Source organism: Octodon degus, unplaced genomic scaffold (assembly GCF_000260255.1).
Source record: "Octodon degus isolate 3935 unplaced genomic scaffold, OctDeg1.0 scaffold00199, whole genome shotgun sequence".
Taxonomy (NCBI): domain Eukaryota; kingdom Metazoa; phylum Chordata; class Mammalia; order Rodentia; family Octodontidae; genus Octodon; species Octodon degus.
In genome coordinates this window covers 1426869-1449482 of record NW_004524775.1, presented here as the reverse complement: position 1 = coordinate 1449482, position 22614 = coordinate 1426869, and the positions used below count along the sequence as shown (strand labels likewise).

General features: G+C 51.3%; 1 protein-coding gene across 1 annotated transcript in view; it reads right to left on the bottom strand.

Annotated features, from left to right (window-relative positions):
- The window catches only part of Gabra5 (gamma-aminobutyric acid type A receptor alpha5 subunit), a 68205-nt gene that overhangs the window by 29505 nt on the left and 16086 nt on the right, over positions 1 to 22614 (bottom strand). Inside the window, exons 2-4 of the mRNA XM_004644445.2 lie at positions 21313 to 21434; positions 18103 to 18170; positions 17791 to 18011 (exon numbers count right to left, since the gene is read on the bottom strand). Coding sequence (XP_004644502.1) covers positions 17791 to 18011; positions 18103 to 18170; positions 21313 to 21434 — 411 coding nt within the window. The remainder of the gene's footprint in view (positions 1 to 17790; positions 18012 to 18102; positions 18171 to 21312; positions 21435 to 22614) is intronic.

The following is a 22614-nucleotide window of genomic DNA, read 5'->3' as shown; positions in this document are numbered from 1 at the left end:
CATTTCGCTCAGGGCTTTTCTGTGCACATACATTTTCATCCTCCATACGTGATATGGATTTTATATCCAATCTTAGAGCACAAGCATTTTCCCATCATTAGAACGTCTGTGCAATCATGACTTCGAAAGGCTAAAGTTTTAATCCTACATACTGTTCGTGTGTTTTGCTGCATGTATAGCAACCAACAAGCTGTTAGTAGAATCTCACATTTTTACAGGATTAATAATCTGCACTGGGCCTGTTGAACCATAAGCTATGAAAGAGAAAGATTATAAGTGCCATGAAGCGATTAAGGTGCCTGGAGATTTGCTGACTCCAATTAGGGAAACTGGAACTCCAAGGAGCATGGCTTGCGAGGACAACATTCAGCCAACACAAAGGAAATAATGTCACTTTACATGTTTTTATTAAGTAAAGCAATAATGAATGAGAATTTAACAGACTCAAATCAAGAGAACAAGAGAACAAAATTTCAATTGATCTCAGAGTGTCTGGAGTTTCTCTAGGATGCTCTAGGAGTTTTGAGAGGGGAGAAAGAAGGACACACAAAGACACAGGAAGTGCAAGGCAATGAGCGTGAAACACTCACAGCCCTGTGCTCTGGGAGGTGGGTGTGAGTCTGCTCTACAACCTGTGGACACAGGTGTGGCAGGGCTGCAGGGCCAGCCCGCAGTGTGAGCGCGCAGGAGCAGAAGCTGGCCCGGCTGCCACGCCTTCAGCACCCTTAGCTGCGGCTGGGTCTGGACAGCTCACTGCCGGCTCTTCCCGCGGCCTGGTCCTGTTATGTGTATTTGTAAGTGCAGGACTGCAGCGCGTAACCAACGCCTTCCTTGTGGGAGTCCATAAGTGCATATGACGCACCTCAACTCGGTTGTCAGCCCTTCTTGTGGATCCTTCCCATTTGGAAAGATCTACGTTCCTACTTCCTCCCCAGCGCTGGGATTACAGGCGTGCGCCACCCTGCCCAGCCTGGTTGCTGGCTCAGCGCACCCTGGGGGTGGGGCCAGCATAGCATGAGGGACAGGGATCGAACCCTGGTCCCTGAGCTTACCAAGCAGGTGCTTAGTCCATTGAACTATCTCACCAGCCCTAGATTTAATTCTGTTCATTTTTATGTTTTGAAAAAAAGCTTATTGATTTATGTATTTATTTATTTAGTACAGGGTCTTTGCTATGCAGCTTGGATTCATAGCAGTCCTCCTGTCTCAGCCTCCCTAGTGCCGGGATTACAAGTATGCGCCACCACACCCAGTTTTTGGTGGCTGGCACAGCATGCGGTACCAAGGATTGAACCCAGGTCCTTGTGCTTGCCAGGCAGGCACTTAGACCACCAAGCTATTTCCCCCATCCTTCATTTTGTTCTTTATTTACACACTGGGCTTCTCATGCAAGAGAAACCATGCCCTATTTAGACTTAACTGTCTGATTTACTTTACTTAGCATTATGTTCCTAAAGTATGGACTTTCCCTAGAAACGACTCAAATTTATATTTTTTAAGGCAGAATAGTATCCCATTGTGTGCACTTGATGCATTCATTCATGAGCTGATGGATGCATCAGCTGTTTCCGAGCTTTAGCTCCTGTGAGCCCTGCTGTAGGACACTCCGGCATGCACGTTCCAGCACACTATGGCGTCTCCAGCTTTTCCAGGAAGCTCTGCAAAAGGGCAGTGACTGGGTCGGACGGTGTTTCTGGTTTTAGTTCTGTGAGGAATCCCTGTGCTGATATCCGTAGTGACGGCACCAGCCAACACTGCCCGCCACCTCTAGGAGAGCTCCTTTCTCCCCACAGCCTTGCCAGCTCTTACTATTATTTGAGGTTCATGATGATAGTTGTTCTTTGTAAAGATGGACTCTCTGGTTGCTTTCACTTGCATTTCTCTAATAGTAAAAGATGCTGAACATTTTCTCGGTCTTTACTGTTCAGATGTTTTCTCAGAAGTATCTATTCATTCCAAAGTTTTAGTTGCATCTTTCATGTAGGGGATCTAATATTTTTATTTTTTTTATATATTCTAGATATTTTTCCTAAGTCCAAGGAGCAGCTGGTAAAATTTTTACTTAATCTTGCAGGTCATCGCTTTACGATGTTGGTTGTTTCCTTGGCTGTGCAGGTTTTTAATTTGATATTAAATTCTAATCATCAATTGTGGAGCTCTTTCTTATGTAACTGGGGTTCTGTTCATAACATCCTTGCCTACACCTGTATCACCAGAGTTTTGTTTACTTTATCTTTCATATGATTGAATGCTTCTGTTTTGATATTTAGATCTTTGACCCACTTTGAATTTAGTTCAGTACACGGTGAAACGTGCATGTCTAGCCTCAGCCTTCTGCAGGTGCATGGCCATTTTTCTCAGCGCGACCTATTAAAGAGGCTTCTTTGCCAGTGTAAGTTCCTTGGTCCCTGTCCAATGCCCGACGGCTGCCTGGCTGGGTGGCTCCTATGTCCTCTGTTCTGTCCTGCTGGTACCCAGGTCTGTTTCTGTGCCAACTACTGTGCTGTTTTTGCCACTTCAGCTGTATTGTGTGACTTGAAGTCCAGGTTGGTGGCACTGCCTGGTTGGTTCTTGCGACTCGGGCTTGCTTGTCTGTCCTGGTCTCTTCTGATCCCATATGCATTCTAGCGAGCTTTTCAACCGATCTGTGGGATGTGGTCAATGTTTTGCTTGGGGTTGCACTAAATTAGCGTACCAGCTTGAGGAGTGGGGCCATCTGATGTTGGCTCTGCCTGCCCAGGAATAAGGGAGCCTTTCCATTTTTCTGATTCATCTTTGAGATCCTTTTTCAGAATTCTGCCTACCTAGCCACTGTGGTATCGTGTGGCTCGGAACTGCCCTTGCTTGTCCCTATCATGAGGAGACACCCCCACTGCGGAAGCCTGGCTCCTCCACTGGGCACTCTGTGCACTCTCTGCTTCATCTCCCCTTTTGGGCCAAGACCACGCACTATGAGGGGATCAGACCCCCGCCTCCTGTGATGCGCTTCCTTCTGCCTGACCAGCCCAGCAGCTGCCCACCTTTGGAAAGCCCTGCACTAACGTGTACAGGCAGCGTTCTGAACAGAAGCACACACCAAAGACTCGGCTTTGGCATCTCATGGGAGTGTGTGTGCATGCATGTATGTGTGCGTGCGTGTGTGCATGTGTGTGTACTTGTGTGTGCATGTGTGTGTGCATGTGTGTGCATCATACAGAGAGGGGAATACAAAAACAAGTACGCAGACATTAGTTGGATCTATAAAAAGATTAAAAAGAATTCTAGTAAAAACATAAAACAGGGCTGAGAAGATAGCTCTGCAGCTTAAGTGCCTGCTTGGCAAGCACAAAGTCTTGAGTTCAAGCCCCAGTATCCAAAACAAACAAATAAACAAACAAACAACAACAAAAACCCAAAAGCCAAACAAACATAAAACAGATTTCTATAATTACCATTTCAATGAATGTTACTATCAGAACCTCACTGATAATTCTTCATTTCTATACGGAGTTCTTTAGAATTAGAACCACAAATGTCAGGTAGGAACATTTCATCTATGATAGTGTGTCCTCTCTAGGAAATGAAAGAATTACTCAGGCAGCCCCACAGCAGCACATGTTTCAGCCTCAGTAATAAATTTAAACTTTTGATACCTTTAAGTGGCCCAACAGTGGCCTGTGCTTGCATCTCTAGATCAAAGGGACACTTCTACGCACAGGTCTTTGAAATGTAGAGCGCACCGATGTGTAACCAACTTCCCTCACACAGAATTGAGATCAAAGCCCTCAAGGAATGGCAGACTATCAGAGCTCAAAGAGCCAGCCCTGCCTCCATGGAAAACCCTCACTTTTAGGTAAAGAAAACAAAGTCCAAAGGGTTAGGAAACACTTCTGGCGACAGTTCACTGAACTACTGGTAGAAACAAAGATATTTTTCTGAAATCTCAATTTATATTTAACTTTTGATTTCTGTTAAGACAAAGCATTGGGCTGGCCAGATAGTTCAGCAGATTAAAGCACCTGCTTTGGCAAGACACAGGGACTGGGGTTCAATGCCCAGTAAGTCCTGCCAGCCCCATCCTGGGGTGTGCTGAGAAAGCGGCTGAGACTGGGCGGGGTGGTGTGCGCCTGTGATCCTGTGCTTGGGAGGCTGAGAACAGGAGGATCACTATGAGTCCGATCTGTGTGGTGAGACCCTGCAGATCCTGCATCAAATGCATTTTTTAAAAAAGACAAAGCATTAAGTTATGAGGGCATAAGATCCCATTTCTGAGCGACTTCTTAATGTTAGGGTAAATAAAAGAACAGGGTAAGATTGTTATTCTGAAATGAATTTAAATTGTCCTAATTAAGTTTTAGGATCTTAAACTCATTAAAGGACTTTGCTCGACTACAGGCAGCAGCTTCCAGGCACACTGGACTCGATCACGTTAGAAGAACCAAGTTCTACAATAGCTTTGTCATTCATCGTGTGGTCTTTGTAAAACCGCAAAAGCTGTCTGTCCAGTAGTCCCACCAGAGGCAGAAAGGATCACAGTTGTCTCAGTGGCCTAAAAATGTGATAGGCCTGAAGCAGGAGTCAAACAGCTTTGGGCACTCCGGTTCAATGGCAGTGAAGTACTTAATGAAAATCTGCGTGTTTCTAGCCAGCATCTCTTTGGATTTGAGACTTCATTATTAACATGCAAATACATGGGCTGGGGGATAGCTCAGTGGCATAAGAACCTGCCTGGCAAGCACAAAGTCCTGAGTTTGATCCCCAGTACCACCAAAAAAAAAAAAAAAAAAAAAAAAAAAGAAGCAAATACTGCGGCAGTTCCAGGGAAAGTGGGACGGCGATGGACGACACGACCTCAGCCGTGCCTTGGTTACTCTTCTTGCTGCTGAGACCCAATACCCGACACCCACAACTCTCAGGAGCAAAGGTTCACTATGGCTCACAGTGTGCAGAGGTTCTAGTCCGCAGTCTGCTGGCTCCGAGGCAGCCACGCAGGCAGAGAAGGACCAGCCGGTGGCAGGGCAGGCAGGAGGCAGAGCGCGCTCACAGAGGAGGAGCAGCACGGGCGCACCCCCTTCCTGCGCACCCACAGGAGCCACCTCTTCCCAGCAGCTCTGCCTTCCCACATCACACCCGGCTGAAAACCCGTCAGTGCAGAAACCCAACAGTGAGCGCACAGACTTGTGACCCTGCCACCTCCCCGAAGTCACACACATGGGTGCACATGGCTTTGGGGGACATCTTAAGATCTAAATCATGATAGTAAATATGTATATTTCCTAATATGCAAAGCTCCCCGGCCTGTGATATGTCACCTGACATGTCAGAGGGCTTTGCAGATGTAATTTAAAATTGACATTTCCAAAAGGGGGAGATGCTCTTGGATTACCCGTGTGGGTCCAATATTTTGACAAGGGACCTTGTAAAAGCAGGCAAGAGTGTGAGACGCACAGATGGCGGCGGAGGCAGGGTGGCACGAGGAGAGGACGAGCCCAGGAGTGCAGGGTCCTCCATCTGGAAGAAGAGGGGAGGCTCCTGAGAGCTCACAGAGGGGAGGCAGCAGCCGGCATCACCATCTCAGCCTTGAGAGGCCCCCAGAGCTGCGAGATGCAGGAGGATGCTGAGTCTGTGATAACTTGTCCTGGTATCAAAAGGCAGTAGCGGAGAAGACAGGTGCTATGGTGACGACTCAGTGAAGATGTGGCAGTGGCTCTGTGGTCGACAGTGAGCAGCAGCTGGGACAACTGTGAGACACACAGCAGCCAAGGCATGGGCCGGCAGCATGCCATTACAGAAGTACAGATGCTAACGGTGCAAGGCGGGGCTCCCAGGAAAGTGGGGCAGGGAGAAAAGCCTCGCCACAGCAAATTCCCAGACATGCACTGGGGCAGCAGTAGGGACCCTGGAGTCCTGCTGGTGAGACAAGCAGATGTGCAGCAAGGCCTGGGAACCACAGGAGAAGCTCTCCACCGTACAGTGGCAGAAGGCAAGGCTGGACTCTGTCTACGGTTACATGGAATTTTAAAAAATGTAATAAAAAGCCTGTAAACTACTACAGAGGCTCAGTAGTGGCCCTCAAAAATGCAGGGCCTCCCCTGGCAGTTTGCACCTGCCACCTGGCCTGGAAAAAAGGTCTTTGTGGCTGTGAATCGAGGTCCTAAGAAGGGAGGCCCCCAAAGGTGGTCACACGGGCCCTCACACAGAGGAGGAAGGTGATGAGAGGCCGGTGGGGTGTTGAGTGTGGACCCTGCTGCCTGCGTCAGCCTGCAGGTGGGGGTCGGAGCCCGGCCGTGGAGCCCGGCCGTGGAGCTCTGGACACCGCGTGGAGCCGGCGCTGGGGCCCCTAGGCAGTGGGGGCTGCCACGGCTGGATGCTGCCCCAGCAAAGCTCGCTTGGGGCTCACAGCCTCCTGAATTTTAATGCCTTTGTGAATAACTGTGCTGTTTGACATCAGCAGGCTTTTGGTAATCATTTGCTAGTGCAGCAATAGGAAACGTGGGTGGTAAAAGCAGAGACATCTGTGAGGTGATTTCCAAGAAAGCAAGGTACAGCCTGTCGTCTTTCTGCTTCTTATCTGTGTGTGTGTGTGTGTGTGTGTGTGTGTGTGTGTGTGTGTGGTGCATGAACGCACGTCACTACTGCTAGGAATACAGCTAACCCTGCTCCTCCTCTGGAAAGCCCTCCCGAGTCCTTCCCAATGCCGACATGTGAATCACGGGAGCTCGCTCTCCTACATTCAGGAAAGCAAAGCAAAGCAGCGTGGCTTACTCTTTAAAGACAAGAAAGTCCCGATGTGCGCCTCTCCCCCTAAGCAATCACTGATGATGTCATGCGCATTGCCTGTGCACCTGTCAGGCCGTACTCATTCTCCAGGGAAAATAACTGCAGTTTGCAGCACAGAGTGAAACATCTTCCTCAAGTTCATCCACTACATGGAAACCTCGCCCAGCTGAATACAGCTGAATACTTTCACTCCCAGTGAGGAGCAGCGCACACTGGAGCCAGCGCCTCTGCCCGGTACACCGGGCTCCTGTCTGCTGCCGACTGTGGGGTGCACGGCTGCACCCTGCGGCTGCTCTGGGTCCCCTGCAGCTGTGCCTGAGCCAGATCAGCACGGCGGGCCTAGTTCTAACCTCCAAATTAACCCTGGCTGCAACCACATGCACAGCAGGGGATTCATCTGCAATACAGAAAAGACAAGATGCCAAGAGCAGGGGGCTTTGCAGCCGGGCTGGGGGGGGGCAAGCAGCAGAGAGCCGGAAAACTAATGCACACTGACCCGCTTCAAACACAGTAGGGCAATCTTGTAGAAATAACAGAATGCAGGGCATAATCTGAACATTTAAAGTCTTTCCAACCCAGTTACATTAAAATGATTCATGTTTTAGTTTATAGAAGAGTAGAATACTATGCTTAAAAATCATTTATTGAGATATCATAACTGTCTTCTATCATAACAGTATGTTTTAAAACTTACAGTTCAAGATTTCATGAGTTGGTTGACTCATCTGTATGCCTGAATAAACCGAGGATGCCCATGAGCTCAACCACCAGGATCACACCGGGCTAGTAGATTTTGGCTAAACTTGGTGTGACTCATTAATATTTTCATTCTCCTTCAGCTGTGTGCCAGATGTCAGCAATTCTTATATATGTTGGAGAATTCATGTAAATTTGATAATTTTTAAAGCTACCATATATCTAGGGCCTAAACCTTAGTGATCTATTTTGATTAATATGACTATTTCTTTTTAATACTCACATCTTTAAAGAAGACATTGTCATGATAGATGGGGTAGCAGAAATATTTTGTTTGGTTTTTATGTGTGTTCACATACCCAGCAATAAACAAACATAAAGAGATCAAATCTGGAAAAATAAGCACAGCCCGAACAATAAAAAGTTGCTGCAAAAGAGATCAGAACACAGATGCTAAGAAATTTCTTTCTTAAAATGAAATTAAAGGGCCAGCCAAATAGCTCAGCAGATTAAAGCACCTGCAAGCAGGCGCAGGGGCCAGGGGTTCGATCCTGGGTCTGCCCTGCCAGCCCCACCCGCTGAGATGGCAACTGAGACTGGGCGTGGTGGCACGCGCCTGTAATCCCAGCTCTTGGGAGGCTGTAAACAGGCGGATCACTACAAGTCTGTTCTAGTAGTAAGACCCTGAACACCCTGTAGACCTTCCCTAAAATACAAAAAAAAAAAAAAAAAAAAAAAAAAAAAAAAAAAAGAAAGAAAAAGAAAAGAAAAGAAATTCAGTCTGACTCCAAGAAGCTCAAGTACCTCTTTGCTCACAGAGTACACGGTGACTGCCGCCACAATGCACAGGAAGCCAGAGGCACAGCGGTTCAGCTTCTGGTACTTACATTCCAGTGACAGAATCCCTGAAAAAGAGCTTATTAAATTTATCTTACAGCATTAAGTATTGAAACACCAGAATAAGATGTGTGACAAAAGTGTGGCGTACAGCAGGTGTGGTAAAGTTTCTAGCAAAGAAGTAAAGGTGGAAGTCACAGAGCTGGCGGCACAGGGATCTCCAGGAACCTCCTGCCGCCAGAAGAATGACGGCACTGGCGGGAGCGGCCTGCGTCACTGCCTTCTGGCACTCCGGAATCCGCTACAAACCTTACGGAAGCCAGCAGGCTGCTTACTACGGGGAATGCCCTGAGTTGTGGCCGGTGGCAGTTCAGCTCCCCATCACTGGCCCCAGCTGTCCAGCTGTCCAACGAGCGTGGGCCATGACGGTGCCATTCCTGGCACCTGTGGCTGGTAAGGGGACCAACGCAGACCTCCTTCCCCAGGAAGGTTCGCTACCACTGCGATCTATCTGGGGACCGAGGGGCTAGCACGAGGGCTTGGCCAGGCTTCTCTTGCGCTGGAAAATTTCCAGGCTGCATTAAGTATGGTTAAGGCCAAGTGGACCATTATGGCCAGCCCCAGACAGGCTAGAAGAGCCTGGAGAAAAAGGGGGGCTGGGGTGGAGGCTGTAAAACTTCCACGGCTTCCAGGGCAGTTTGAAAGACTGGACACATACTACGCAGAGACCTGGGAAAGCCAGAGTTGTGCATCCCTGGATGGCCTCGGGCTCTGTACAAGCAGGAAGCAGAATGCGTGATGCAGCCGTACACCGCCCAGGCCAGCACCGCTGAGGGACTCAGCACACATACAGACTCTGCAGAGGCAGACTCGTTTGGAGGATAAGAGCTTTGCTGGGGTGGTGTGGTTTTGACTTCAAGACCTTAAAAATCTGTCAAATAACTGGCTGACCACTAAGCCACAGAAATAGTGGCCCACATGACAGGCAACTCAGAATTTATAAGATTAGCTTTAAACACTAAGTGTATGGAACCCACAACCAGCATTGTGGATGCAGGAAGACAGACTGTCCAGAGCACGCGACAGGAATCACATGCCTAGCTTGTGTTAAACAGTTCAGGGTATGCTGAAAATGAAAAACAGCAGAAACTGTCCCTCAAAACACAGACACTGTACTTCCTAGGAAACACATGAAGTCAATACAGAAATCAGTTTCATGAATGACGTAAATCTGGCAGCTAACGTTCACGCTGACATGCATCCTAATAGGCCAGCCAGAAGCCAGTGATGAGGGGCGGCTCAGCAGACAGAAGCGCCGTAACTCGCGCAGGCAGGAGCTCAGGCATGACTAGCAGCTGCTGTCCACCAGCAGTTATGAAGCCACATGCTCACACTAGTAGCCACGTCTGCTTGTATCACACATACTACGGACTAGCAACCCATCCATATATGCACTCCACTAACCACACCCACACACACCAGATCCTCACACTCACACCCGAGCCCTCACACACACCCTCACACCCACTCACACACCCGAGCCCTTCCCCCACAGTGTACCTACTCTCCCACCGAGGTCCGCAGTGACGGTGTTTTTTCCGTGCAGTCACATGCTAAGAACACGTGGATGCAGGAGAGTGGACACGGGGGGTTACCGGATGGGAGACCCTGGTGTGTACTGGGGGCCAGCCCAGTGCACCGCAGGCAGAGGTGTGGCTAAGGGTGCATTCACTGCGGCACTGCCTGGAGAGACTGGGGTCTGCCCTGCTGGCGTGGGCAACAGGCCGCCTGCAGATGCCACGGCTCAACTCTGCCTGCGGGAGGAGACTGAGCAGCCATGCGGTGGCTGAGGGTGGGCTCGGGGTCCGGCTGGAGTGGTTTGTCTGTGGTGGATATCTTCGTGTGCCTGTCACACAGGTGCAACCTGCTTGAGCAGAACTCAGCCTTCCCCAGGCGCTCACAGGAAGCCTCGGTGCCTTCCAGAGGCTCCTGACGGGAGATGCCACCTTAGCGAGCGGTGCCCCTCACAAACAGGCACGTGACAACAGCTGCCGCACATCACCGGGGCCCAGTGTGGTCCAGATCCTCCAAGAGGCCTTGAATTAACTTCCCACAAATTTTGTGAAACTTCAGTCTAGCTGAAAGATTCCCTCAGTCCTCTGACCATCAACTCTTGGTGACTTCCTGTGTGACACGACCATGCCACTGGGCGCTGCTGACTGCTGGTGTGTGGGTGTGGGGTGGGGGTTCGCTCTTATATCAGGGGTCAGCATAAAAAAATAGGACCCTGCGGCAGATTGCTATCTCTGAGATCAGGCTGGGTTTTCAAAGGACCTCTGTGTGGCGACATCTACATCGTGCAAATGTGGTGTCCCAGGAGGAAGCAAAGGTATGATCTACATACTGACTGCTTCAAAGACGGCCAATAACTTGGGAAACTGAACTACAAGCTCCCAACTTTAGCTTTTTAAGGACACAAATGTCTGCTGGCTACTGTATCAGTCAGCAAGACTGCAGGAAAAAAGACAGCGACAGAAGTCTCCAGGTCCCGTCTGCTCGGGAAGCACCCAGGCCTGGACACCCCGCCGTGTCCTACCTCTCCACCAAGGTCAAGCGACGCCTGGCTGTTTGGGGGTAAATCGAGAGAGGCCCCCGCACCAGCCCCGCTACTGGCCAAGCGCTCCTCTGCGTCCCCACCGCTGCACACCCGGCTGGCGGTCAGGGTCACGCAAGGCGCCCCAGGGCCCCACGGAGATCGTGTGCGTGAGAGGAGGCGACCCTGCTCTTGCCGGAAGGCCGTGCTGGCAGGGGGACAGCGAGGGCTGCCCCTCCGCGCCCCTGCTGGAAGGAGGCGAGGGCTTCTCCGCGGGCTGCGAGGTGCGTCCCGGCGGGCGGGCGCGGGCTCCAGGGCCTGGGGACGAGGCCAGCCGGCTGCGCCTGCGAGGGCCCCGCGGTGGCCTGGGAGCTGGGTTCCAGCGCGCGCTCCTGAGCCTGGAGGGCGGCGGGCCTGTGTGCGCGGCTCTGCTGCCCCCTCGCGGGGGTTCAGCCCTGCTGGCTGGAGAGGCGCAGGCTTGCTGTTAGGGGTTCTTGGAGGTTATGCCAAAGGGCCAGGCAGGTGGGCAGGGGCATCTGGGCATCATTAATGGATGGGTTATCGGGCATCCAGTTTCGCCTACCTCCCGGGCCTCGTCTGTGAATTAGAGTCATGATGGCACATTTCTCGTGCTGTTCTGCGACTTTGCAGTGTCAATGAATCTCTATTTCTGAAATGCCTGGAACACAGCAAAGGCCAAGGCAGCTTTCACAAAGGATGGGCAGGTCAGTCAAGTGCTTGTTTCCATCTAGACAGCGCTGACTGCCTGGACCTTACGCTGCACTGGGGCTCAGGGCTGAGCACCTGCCCGAGTCGGACAGCCAAGCAGCCAGCGCCTCCACTGATGACCCTCCCTGCACTGGAGAGTCCCGAGAGCCTGCCTACAGGCGGCCCTCGATGAGAAGGTCACTGCCTGGGCAGAGGAGCCCAAGATGCCAGCTAAACAGGTGACAGCAGGAGTCCTGCTTCTCCCAATCCAGGATGGTGGGAGTCACAGCCTCAGAGGGCCAGGACCTCAGGACAGTGAGGGTCACAGCCTCAGAGGGTGAGGACCCTAGGATGGTGGGGGTCGCAGCCTCAGTGGGCCAGGACCTCAGGACAGTGGGGGCTCGCAGCCTCAGAGGGCCAGGGCCTCAGGATGGTGGGAGTCACAGCCTCAGAGGGCCAGGGCCTCAGACAGCAAACATGCTCTGGGACAGTCTTGTCACTGAGGATGTGCGTGCAGTCCTTGGGGCGATGTGTGCCTGACAGTTCAAAAGCCAGACAGACTGGTTTGGGTTGCTGGAAGCTCGGTGGACCATGAGCCTTTCCAAGAGGCCCGAACGATTCTGGCCGTGTTTTCCAACCAAAGGCGCAAAGCAATGTGTCTGCAATGTCTTGTTTGTATCCTGCACATACGCTCTGTGCAGGCAGAGCCACGCAAGGCTGGCAGAAACCTAGACCCTGCGTGGGCCAGTGCGCCGAATTCTGGGGCCTCCCTTCCCGATCCCTGCAGCTTGGGCCTAGGAGCGGGGCAGTCTGGCTGCGCAAGGCGTGTGCTTCCCACGGTTACCTTGCGCTCCTTACAAACCCGTTCGCTCTGTGCCCGGCTCCAGGACTGCATGGAGCACCAGCTTCTGCTGGGATTCACAGGAGACTGGTTCAGGACCCCCGTGGACCCCAAAATCTGCAGATGTAAGCTCAGGTCCTTCATATAAAATGACACTGGGTGTAGGTGCCACCTGCCTGTGTCCTGTATATATTTTTTGCCATACAAAAATTAAACCCAAGGCTTTCTCACTGAGCCACATCTCAGCCTTTTCTAATTTTTATTTTTGAGATGCAGAAGTACATATATGTGCGCATTCGCATGTACAGACACAAGCACATGATTCACGTCAACGGATTAATGCCGGTCACTTTCCTGATGTTATACTTTACGGGTTTCTGGTGTTCAATGTTTAAGTACATTTTGTTTTGTGCCATTAGAAAATAAGTGTTAATTTAAAAATTGAAAGAGTAGACGTGCTGGTTTATGAAAGAGTTTCTTAATCAGACACTGGCATGTGTACGTGTGCAAGGCGTGCTAGGGTCTCTCCACACCCACTCAGCACCCAGCTAAAGCCGCTATGAATATATGGAAACTCCAACAATGTATGTAGCAAATACATTCGACACAAAATTTCCTTCAGTACTTCTATTTAAGGAACCGAGCCAAGTGCTGTACAAAAACAAGGCTGCTCTGCCCTCTAGGGGCCGTTCTAGGCATGCACATGTGTGCAGCCGCAGCAGGTTGCGGAAGGAACCTTAGAAACTACAGCTCTACTGCTTCGAAAACAACAGCGACAACAACAAACAGAAAAAGATGCATGCAAAATGATCAGGGGCTCCTGACCACTGCGGAATACGGAAGCCTCCACCTGAAGCCAGCCTCGCCCCGAAACCTGACTCCTCTCTTCACTACACACTTCCCTCCATTCCAAGCAGTACTTCGCTACTTCATGGTGATTCTGCAACGGAGTGGACACAGTCACGAGACCCAACTCCCTCAGAGTGAATCGCGCAGGGGACAATGCGAAGGAGGGGACAGAGATGGGCTCTGTGCTCCACGCAGTCTGCTCTCGCTTTACCCCGCGCTGTGGGCTCTGCTACAATGGTGAGGTCGGCCACTGCTCACACGCACACAGGCTGGGCTGAGGGGATTTACTGAAGAGAGAGGACCCGCTCTGAGTGCGAGTGGGACCGGCGGACAGGCCTGCAGCCTAAATGGAATCCGACGGGGTCCAGTGAAGGAAGGCTGGCCCCTGCTCCTCAGGGGAGCTCGTTTTGCCTTTGCCTTAGGAGTCTGTCTCCTGGCTCCCAGGACAGACTCCTCCTCTGGCCTTACTTTGCAGACCCTTCGGCCTCCTGTGACAGGACCCCAGAGTGAGCAGCAGGCCTCTGACCTCTGACTGCACCCTTCAGACCCCCGACTCGGCACCTCCCACACTGCCTCTGCAGATGGCCATAGGGAGCCAACCTTGTGAATCCTTCTGCATTTATGTATCTTACAGTACACGTGTTTCTCCACAAATGCTGGCTGATGCAGTGACACTCTAAGGTGCATTCCTGTTCTCTCTGTCACACAGGCAGCAATGAATAGATGGACAGTAGAAGCGCCACCAGGGGTCCTGAGACAGGAGAAATGGGTGTTCCCAGTGGAGCCTGCCTTCTAGTAAGCCCTTGCTCACTGGGTATGGCTTGCCCAGTGACAGCTAAATTTAAGTGCCAACTCCACTGGCCCTCTGGGAGTGACCCTGGGTCTGTATCTGGCTCCTGGCCCCTCTGTTTTGGCACTGTCTCCCTGTTTTCCCATGCCCTCCCACCTTGGAGCCAGGAGCTGCTGACTGGAGCCTCTGAACTCAAGAGCTGAACTAAGCCTTCTCCAGCTGTGAGTGCCAGGCACTGGGCTCGGGGGAGGAGAGCTGGTGCACCTTCACACTAGGAGGGACTTGCTCTCCTACCGGAGGCCCAAAGTCCGGAACTGTTGCCGCGCTCATGCTGTCACCGTGGAGGGCAGCAGTCACTGTTGCCGGCTCACTCACCCCTAGCTCCAGGATCTCACAAGACGCTGCCCACTCCCAGAGAAATGTGGCCCCCAGTGCACGGCAGGTGCTTTCTGGCTGGGGATCTGGACCAACTGTGCGCGAGGATTTCCAGTAGTACTACTAGGAGCAAAAGCAAGGATGAGCTCTGGTCCAGGTGACAGCCAAGCATGCGTCCAGGACCTGTGGTCACTCCGCTCTGTGCTGCGTGTTCTACAACAGTGCAGGGGTTGGTGACGAAGCCCCTCTGTGGGTGCGGCACCGCCTCCTCTGCCGCCAGAGAGAAGCAGCCTGCCTGGGGGAGGTGGCCCTCTTGAGGCTCCCAGGAAGGGACCCGAGCACCCTGCCTGACACGTGATGCACAAGCCCAGGGATGTCTGTGTAAAACCATGGCTCTGCCTGTGCAAGACTCTTTGAGAAGACAGTGTCCAGCCAGCTGCCTTGCCTCCGGATGCCTGGCTTGCGATGTTTTCACTTGACTCTGATGGGACTCCACACAAAGCACCTGGAAATTTTAGATTTAATCCTTTCCCAGAGTGGCAAAGTCTAGTCTGATCCCCTCTGGCAGGGTTCGTGGCAGTGGTGGCCCCCCATTATTCTAAGGGGAGTATAATGGGTAACATGGGCCTACACTGCTGCACCAGCCTGTGCGGGAGGTCAGGCTGTGAGCTGACACTTTCAACTCCCAAGGACACACAGAGATGCCACCTTTGCAGCCCAGGAGTATCTGAAGGTCCTGGGCTCTCCCACTGAGCCGCACCTAGCCCCAAGCGTCACCTACGGAGGACCCAGTGGGCAATGTTTGAAGTTGGCCTCAATCTGACCCTGAGCAGTCTAAATTTATCTTCAGCACTTACAAAGAGTGAGTGCTAGGTAGCAGGAAGTCCCGAAAGCCAGTGCTGCTGGTGAGGGCCAGGAGGTGCCAAGGCCACTGGCCAGGCCTCTGGGACAGGCAGCATCACTGCCTACCACTGCGGCTCCTGAGTCGCCCGCGGAAAGAAGTCCACCAGCTCAACGTGAGCGCCTTCTGCGCTGACCTACAGGATGTCTGGGCCTTCGTGGGAATTCAACATTAAACATTTTATGCAATTCAATCACTTCTTTGGAGTTGCTTTTTGTTTTTACCTTCAAAGATTGTTTTTTGAAGTTATTTTTTTAAAAAAGCAGTGACTATATATTTGCAAGCATTTCCACGGTTTGTCCAAGTTTAACTGCTAGTTCTAAACCTTGTACTTTGGTCATTTCAATTAGGCACAAAGCTAAAACAACAAAACACAAGTTTATCTGAAAATTATACCTTTTTAAAAAAATACTTCTTCCGATGTTTGTCATCATAAGTATAACGTCATAACAGACACCTTTGTGCCCGAGGAGAGTCATTCTTCCTAGAGATGCCCTTAGGAGAGGCCTCACCTAAGAATCACTGGATCAAGGACGCGCTGCTCGTCCTCTCCTGCTGTGACAGAGCCCCTCACCGCGCGGCTGCCGGCTCTCCAGGAACTTGCGCTGGCACTTCACCCGCCCTGCCACACCGACGAGATGCTGCTGCCCATAGCTACAGCGCTCGCACGTTAAAATTCATAACACGAAGAGCAACTATTTTCACTTTCCAAATGTTGTATACGACGGAAGAAGAAAGCTCATTATCAGCTTTGCAGCTCATTAGCAACTTGCGCGCATGCAGCCGCCCGTGGGTGCCAGCAGCCCGCTCTCCTCTCCTCTCACCCGCTTCCTTCCTTCTGGGCACAGCATGGGGGCAGGGCGCCGCCAGGGCTGCTCCACGCCTGCGCTGCACAGTCCTCCGATTTCCAAGCATGGCGGAGCCTGTAAGGACGCTGCTCAGACCTGAGCTGCTACAAAGTGCCTCAGAGCTTAGCTCTCTGGTGGTCACGGTCACCACATCCCCTTGCCTGGCAAATGGTGTCCAGCAGGGGCCTCTCTCCTACCGCCTCCCTTTCTAGTTTGTTTTTATTTTTTATCTTTTGCGGTCCTGGCGATTGAGCCCAGAGCCTCAAGCATGTGAGGCGAGCACCCTATCACTGAGCATCCTGTCACCGTCACAGTGCTCAGCTCCTCTGCAGGCTAAGCAATGATCCTGGCTCCTCCCCCACGGCAGTGGTGACGCGTAAGATGCTAGGTCCTTTGCCTTCTAGAAATGAAACTACATGCTTCCTCATCTATCGTTAGGCTGCGGGGCCTAACAGTGGCCTCTAACTGTGTACAATAATCAGCACCATAATCCACTGGGGAGTAGCAGTATTTTTACCTTAGAAACCAGTCATACTCAATCTGACTCAGTCTGTATCAGTAACCAATGACAACCGCATGTGTGCTCTTAGGATGCTCCAGGACCTCAGCGTCTGTCTCCGTGGCTCACAGGGCTGAGACCACGAATGGTTTCTCTCTGTGTTTCTTTTTCCAGGACAATGACTGAGTGGTATGCTCAGCTCTAGCGCTGCCTCCCAGCTTTGCGGCATGTTGCTCTGCCTGATGGGCACAGCCCAGGGACACTGGTGCCCACACCAGGTGTCAGCCCATGGGGAAGACACGCTGAGGTCCCTTGAGGAGAAGCGGGGCAGGCATGGCTCAGCGTGGTGCTGCCTCTGGGGAGGCTCCTGCTCAGGTGGCCACGAGAAGTCGGGCCTGGAGCACCCGGCATGCAAACCTCCTGGAGGCCACGCCTTAGAAAACAGCCTCCCAATATGAAAGCACTGATACTGCTTCCATTATGATTTTTTTCTGTAAAACATAAAATTTACCGTGACAAACTGTAGCAAGAGCAATTCCATGACTATGCACATGAATGCATGCATGTGCCTTTTTTTAGTTGACTTTCGTGGGTTTTTAAATAATTTTGAAAATATTATCTGAAGCCTACTTGAGCCCACCATGGAAGCCGTGAAAATCTATGAAGAAGGCTTTCTCTTGGGTCAATTCATTGATTTACTAAAGGGCAATGAATGATTCAGAGAAAAACTGACTAATGAATATTTTAAACTGGAAATACTAAAACTATAAAAATGGGCTCTTAAAACTTGGAAAAGTTGTACAATGGCAACAAAGAGGTTCTTTCTAGTTTTTTTGGAAAAAAATTTTATAAAGTAGTTTTCCCCTGTATTACATGATCTGGGTCACTACTCCAGACACACTCTTGAGCTTGAATTAAAAAAGTGCAGGTAACAACGCCTGAGTGTCCCCAGCAACAGAAGAACCCCTGGGTGCATCAGGGCCCACAGGAGCGCATGTGCACGCGGCTCAGGCTGTGAACCCCTCTCGGGACTGGGGCCAGCCGCGTTGGCCCTGCAGCTCCACGCCCAGCGCTGCCCCGCGGGCGCCGCTCACCGCATGGTGTAGAGCAGGGTGCCGTCGTCCTCCAGCCGCAGCAGCTTGTTGGGGGTGGTCATGTTGTGCGCGATGGACTTCTTCCCGTTGTGGAAGAAGGTGTCCGGGGTCCAGATCTTGCTGGCGAGCAGGTTGTTGAGGGGGAGGCGCTGCATGGGCCCCTTGAACCGCAGCCTCTCGTCCTTCCAGCTCTGTCGGAAGAACACGTCGATGGTGTATTCCTAGTGCAGAGGGAGGCAACACCTGAGTCGGAGGGTCCTGCGGCCATTCGGAGTGCCTTTCAGTGGGATCCCCAAGAGCCCCCGCACCTACCATCTCTGTGTCTGACACCGGGCCGAAGCTGGTGACGTAGATGTCGGTGCGCACCTGAGTGATCCGCTCTGAAACACAGAACGGGTTGCCCTGAGCAAGTCACGCACGCACCTGTGCCATGTGGCACCTGTGTGCCCAGCTGCCAGCCGGCCAGGGCATAGGGATGGCCTGATGAAGCTGGAGGACGTGACCCCAGCCTGTGTGCCCAGCTGCCAGCCGGCCGGGGCATGGGGATGGCCTGATGAAGCTGGAGGACGTGACCCCACCCCCAGTGGAGCCACCTACACAATTCAGGGTCAGCCAAGGAAAGAGGGCAGGCTATCCTGCACTGTGGACACAGGCTGAGCCCATCCTGGCCAGGGGAGAGCTCCGAGCTTCTGTCCCTTCTCTAAACCCAAGGCACTATGCCTGCCTACCATGCTTGCCCTTGCCCTCCTACAAGCAGCAGCCTGGGCGAGCTGGGCAACCAGGAGTGGAGAGGCTGACGCAGAGCCACATGGTTTGCCACGCGGCCCGGCGGCTGGTGTCTGCCCAGCAGGCTGAGGGCACTGGGTCCAATTCCCAACACTGCCAGAAACCTAGTGACACTGTATGTCCTCATGAATTGGAGCCTTGAAACCCTGTCCTCAGCATGCTCTATGAGCCATGGAAAGCAAGACCAGCTCCTCCTTCATGACATTTTAAATTGTTCGAAATGCTTACTATGGGAGGCCGGTACTTAAATTGAAATTAGCAGAAATATATAAAAGACAAAAGTAAGCAGTGACACCGTGGGTGAGCGAAATTTGTGTTCCTGGGCATCGCTGTGGTGGTGGAAGTCTGTTCCCACTTAGAGACCATATTCAAAATCACACAGCCTCAAGTGAGTGGCCCCAGGCCACAGCTGGGGACACCACTGCACCAGCACTCACTCAGCTTTTGCCCCAGGCCTCCCAAGAGGCCGGCCCTACTTGTGCGGGCCTATCTGTGCATCCACGGCAGTGTGTTCACCCCTCCCAGGGACAGGGTGCTCCCTGGGATGCGCGTGTCCGCTAGGCTATCTGCTGCACCTCTGCACCACCCAAACGCGGCTCCAAGGCAGACTCCTGCAGGAGCAGAGGCCACAGGCCGGAGGGCCACTCGGCAGCCCTCCCCTTCCCCGACCCCCTGTGGGGACATCTTCAACGCTCAGGAGTATTAGGAGTGCCCTGAGGATCCCGGGGAACTTCTCCGCTGAACAGAGAATGCAACTTGTGATTTAAAAAAGTCTGACACTGACGAAGGATCTACAATCTGAGGTACAGGATCTCAGGATAAATCCTGAGGGGATTTCACTGACCTTCTCAGACCCAAAAGCTACAACTCTTGTTGCATAGGTCTGGCTTTACCTTGGTCTTAACCATCCAGCAGAAAAGTATAAAAATGAAGTATAAGAAGTAAAGCCATGCTGTTATGTTGAGCTGTGGGGGACTCAGGTCAACAATTTCTGACACTGCCAATCAAGCGGAAGACCCAATACTATTATGGACTACTGGACTCTTTTAGAATATTTTGCTGAGTTAACACACCTATAATATTCAAATGATGGAACTAAACAAAAAAGGGGATACAGATGAATGTCCATTTTATTTCGGTGTATTCAAAGTGGTTAGGATAGATATATAGTTACATTCTCTTAATGAATAGAGGGATTTTTTCTAATAGTGTTTGCAAATAGGATATCATGTCTGCATCTTTTACAGCAAATGACCACTAGGAAGAATGTATGCAATGTGTTAATTATTGAAACTGTCCTACCAATTTGGTTTAAAACTGTCTCATTGCTACTTGTTTCTCAATAAAATTATGGAAAAAAATAAACATAATGCTGGGGCTTCCTCAGGTACTCAAAAAAATAAATAAAATTAAAAAGTCTCTTCATTAAAAATGCAAATACAAGAAAAGAAATAAGCCCGTACTAGTGAAGGCAGGTCAAAGGCACTGCATCTAAGCTGTGCCTGGAAGCCGTACGTGTCTCTCAGCATGAAGTTAAGCCACACCTGCCTGTGCGCTCTGCAAGCACCGCCTCCACCAGTTTATTGAACTTGTGCTTGTGTGGCGGCCTCCCTTACCTGCACCCTCCCCTTCGCCCCTTTCAGTTACTCGCTGTGAGCACAGACCTGAAAATCTCACATGGAAAATCCTAGGAATAAATAGCTCACACGTGTGCCGTAGTACAGTAAGGCTGCAACTCATGGGCACCCGAGCCGCGATAGTTCACACAGGAGCAGACCTCGCACTCGGGACATCCACAGATGCCAATGAATCCTGGAGGCTGCTGTCTACTGCACTCATCGCAGCTGTGCTGCTGTGTGATCAGAAGTCACAATTGTTCCTACACAGTGTGCGCGTGTGTGTATGGATTTTCTGTGCTCTGCATAACTGTGGCAAAGTTTTGTGAGCGAATGAATCCGATTTGGGCACGTTCGCCTGGACTGGCGATTCAGTGCAGTGCTACGACTTTCCATTTCCCTGCTCATTACTGTTCATCTCTTTCTGAGCCCAATTTATAAATTAGAGTTCATCGTAATTGTGCATGTACAAGACAAAACAGCAAAGGCAGAGTTTGGCCCCAAGCAGGCTTCACTCACAGCCCTGCAGACAAAGGCTGACGGCTGTTAAGGGTGCAGCTACGGCCATAGTGAAAAGTTAAACATAACTGATACGAATGCAAAGGGTAATTGCATCAAACAACAGACTTCTGAAACCTGATCTGGAGCTATCGAGATAGCTCACTGGTCTAAAGTGCCTGCTTAGGCAGGCTTAGGCAAGCACAGGGACGTGGTTCAATCCCCGGCACCACATGCTCTGCCAGCCCCACCCACAGGGTGGGCTGAGCCGGCCACTAACTAACTAACTAACTAACTAACTAACTAACTAACTAAAACCTGATCTGCACAAATACAGCAATCTTGGGTCAATTTCTTATTATTTCCTAATAGAGCACTGTCAGCTTTAATCTGCCTAAGAACTGGCAGATTATGATTATTTGGGAGTTTGTAGGAACACTTGAGGGAGACTACTTTCCCCAAGCCTTCTGCAGCAGGAAAATGATAAAAGGTGCAAGGACGGGGCAGCCAGAAGGTCTGAGCCCTGGCAGCACAGCTCCCGTGGACACGTCCGAGCCACAAGCTGGAGACGCAGGCGCAGCTCCTGGGTGCAAGGCTTTCTCCGCCAGGCAGGGGCACTCACCTCCCAGCCCAGGCCGCAGTCGGTTGTCATAGCCGTCCAAGAGCCCATCCAGGATCCTGGTGAATATGGTGATGTTGTCATTGGTCGCATCTTTTACAGAACTGGTTGGCACTTGTGACAAGCTTGTTGAAGGGGAGACAAGAGGAAGAGTTAAAACTTGTACTGCTTCCTACAAATCCTTCTTTGGCTAGGCAGCTGGGAAACCTACAGTGACTCGTGTTGGAGGGAGGGCAGCAGGCAAGGACCCTGGATTGCCAGGTTGCTGTTTGCCTTAGTCCTTGAACGGCCTTAGCTCTGCTCTAGGCAAAGTGTCCTGGGCAAAACCTACCTCATGGTCTCCCACTCAAAATCTGGTCACCTGAAAATTCATTACTCCCTGATTCTGAGGAGCTCCTTAATACAAATGTTTAATAGCCACAACACGTGGGTTAGCCGAGGTTAATCCACTCCCAGGAGGTTTCAGGAAAACCTAATCTCCATGTCATTAAGGACCCACCTGCAGTGGGGCTGGGGCGTGAAGGGAAAGAGGGAAAAACTTTGCCTAAGTCAGAAGCAAGGCCACGACTTTACCTAAGTTAGAAGCAAGGCCACGTGCCGAAATCGTGCCATGCCCTGAGGCGGACTAGAAGCATCTGTGCCCTGAGCGATATGCCAGGAATAGATGATTAGAAATTATTCTATCTACTACATGTCTGTGGGCTCCTGCGCCCTTCTTGGCAGCTGATAACCACATCCTGTGTGACCCACTGCACCGCAGTAAAAAGCCCTGGAAGAGCGGGCTGAAAGTCTAGGCAAGAAACCAGAGGGCTATTCTGGGCTTGCTCAATACAGTGAAGTTGTGCAGGCTACAAAAGCTTATTGTGGAGGAGCAGCTGGAAGCCAGACTTGCTCTACTTCGATGCACTCAACCAAAGTGACTAATCTTCTAGAACTAGGTGGGGCCGGCACACACTCTCTCACCATAACATCTGCACTGAGCAGATCAGAACAAACAGAAAGCTATCTGGGGGATGTCTACAAACCTAGGAGGCAGAAGCAGATCTGAAGAGCACAAGTCCTGCCTCCCGTTCTTACAGACACTCCCATTTGCAAACAACTCTTGACCCACAAATTGGGTTTGGCTTCAAGGGCTCGAGGGAGACTCACTGAGCAGAAAGCCAACTGTGGCTTCCGAGGTGGTCAGCTTTTTTGGTGCTTGCAGAGAACATGACTCCTGATGCCTTTTTGACCGGCCTGGCTGTGAGGTCAGATCTGCCTAAGCACTTTCTCTTCAACACTCTGCATGAAATTAGAGCTGAGAAC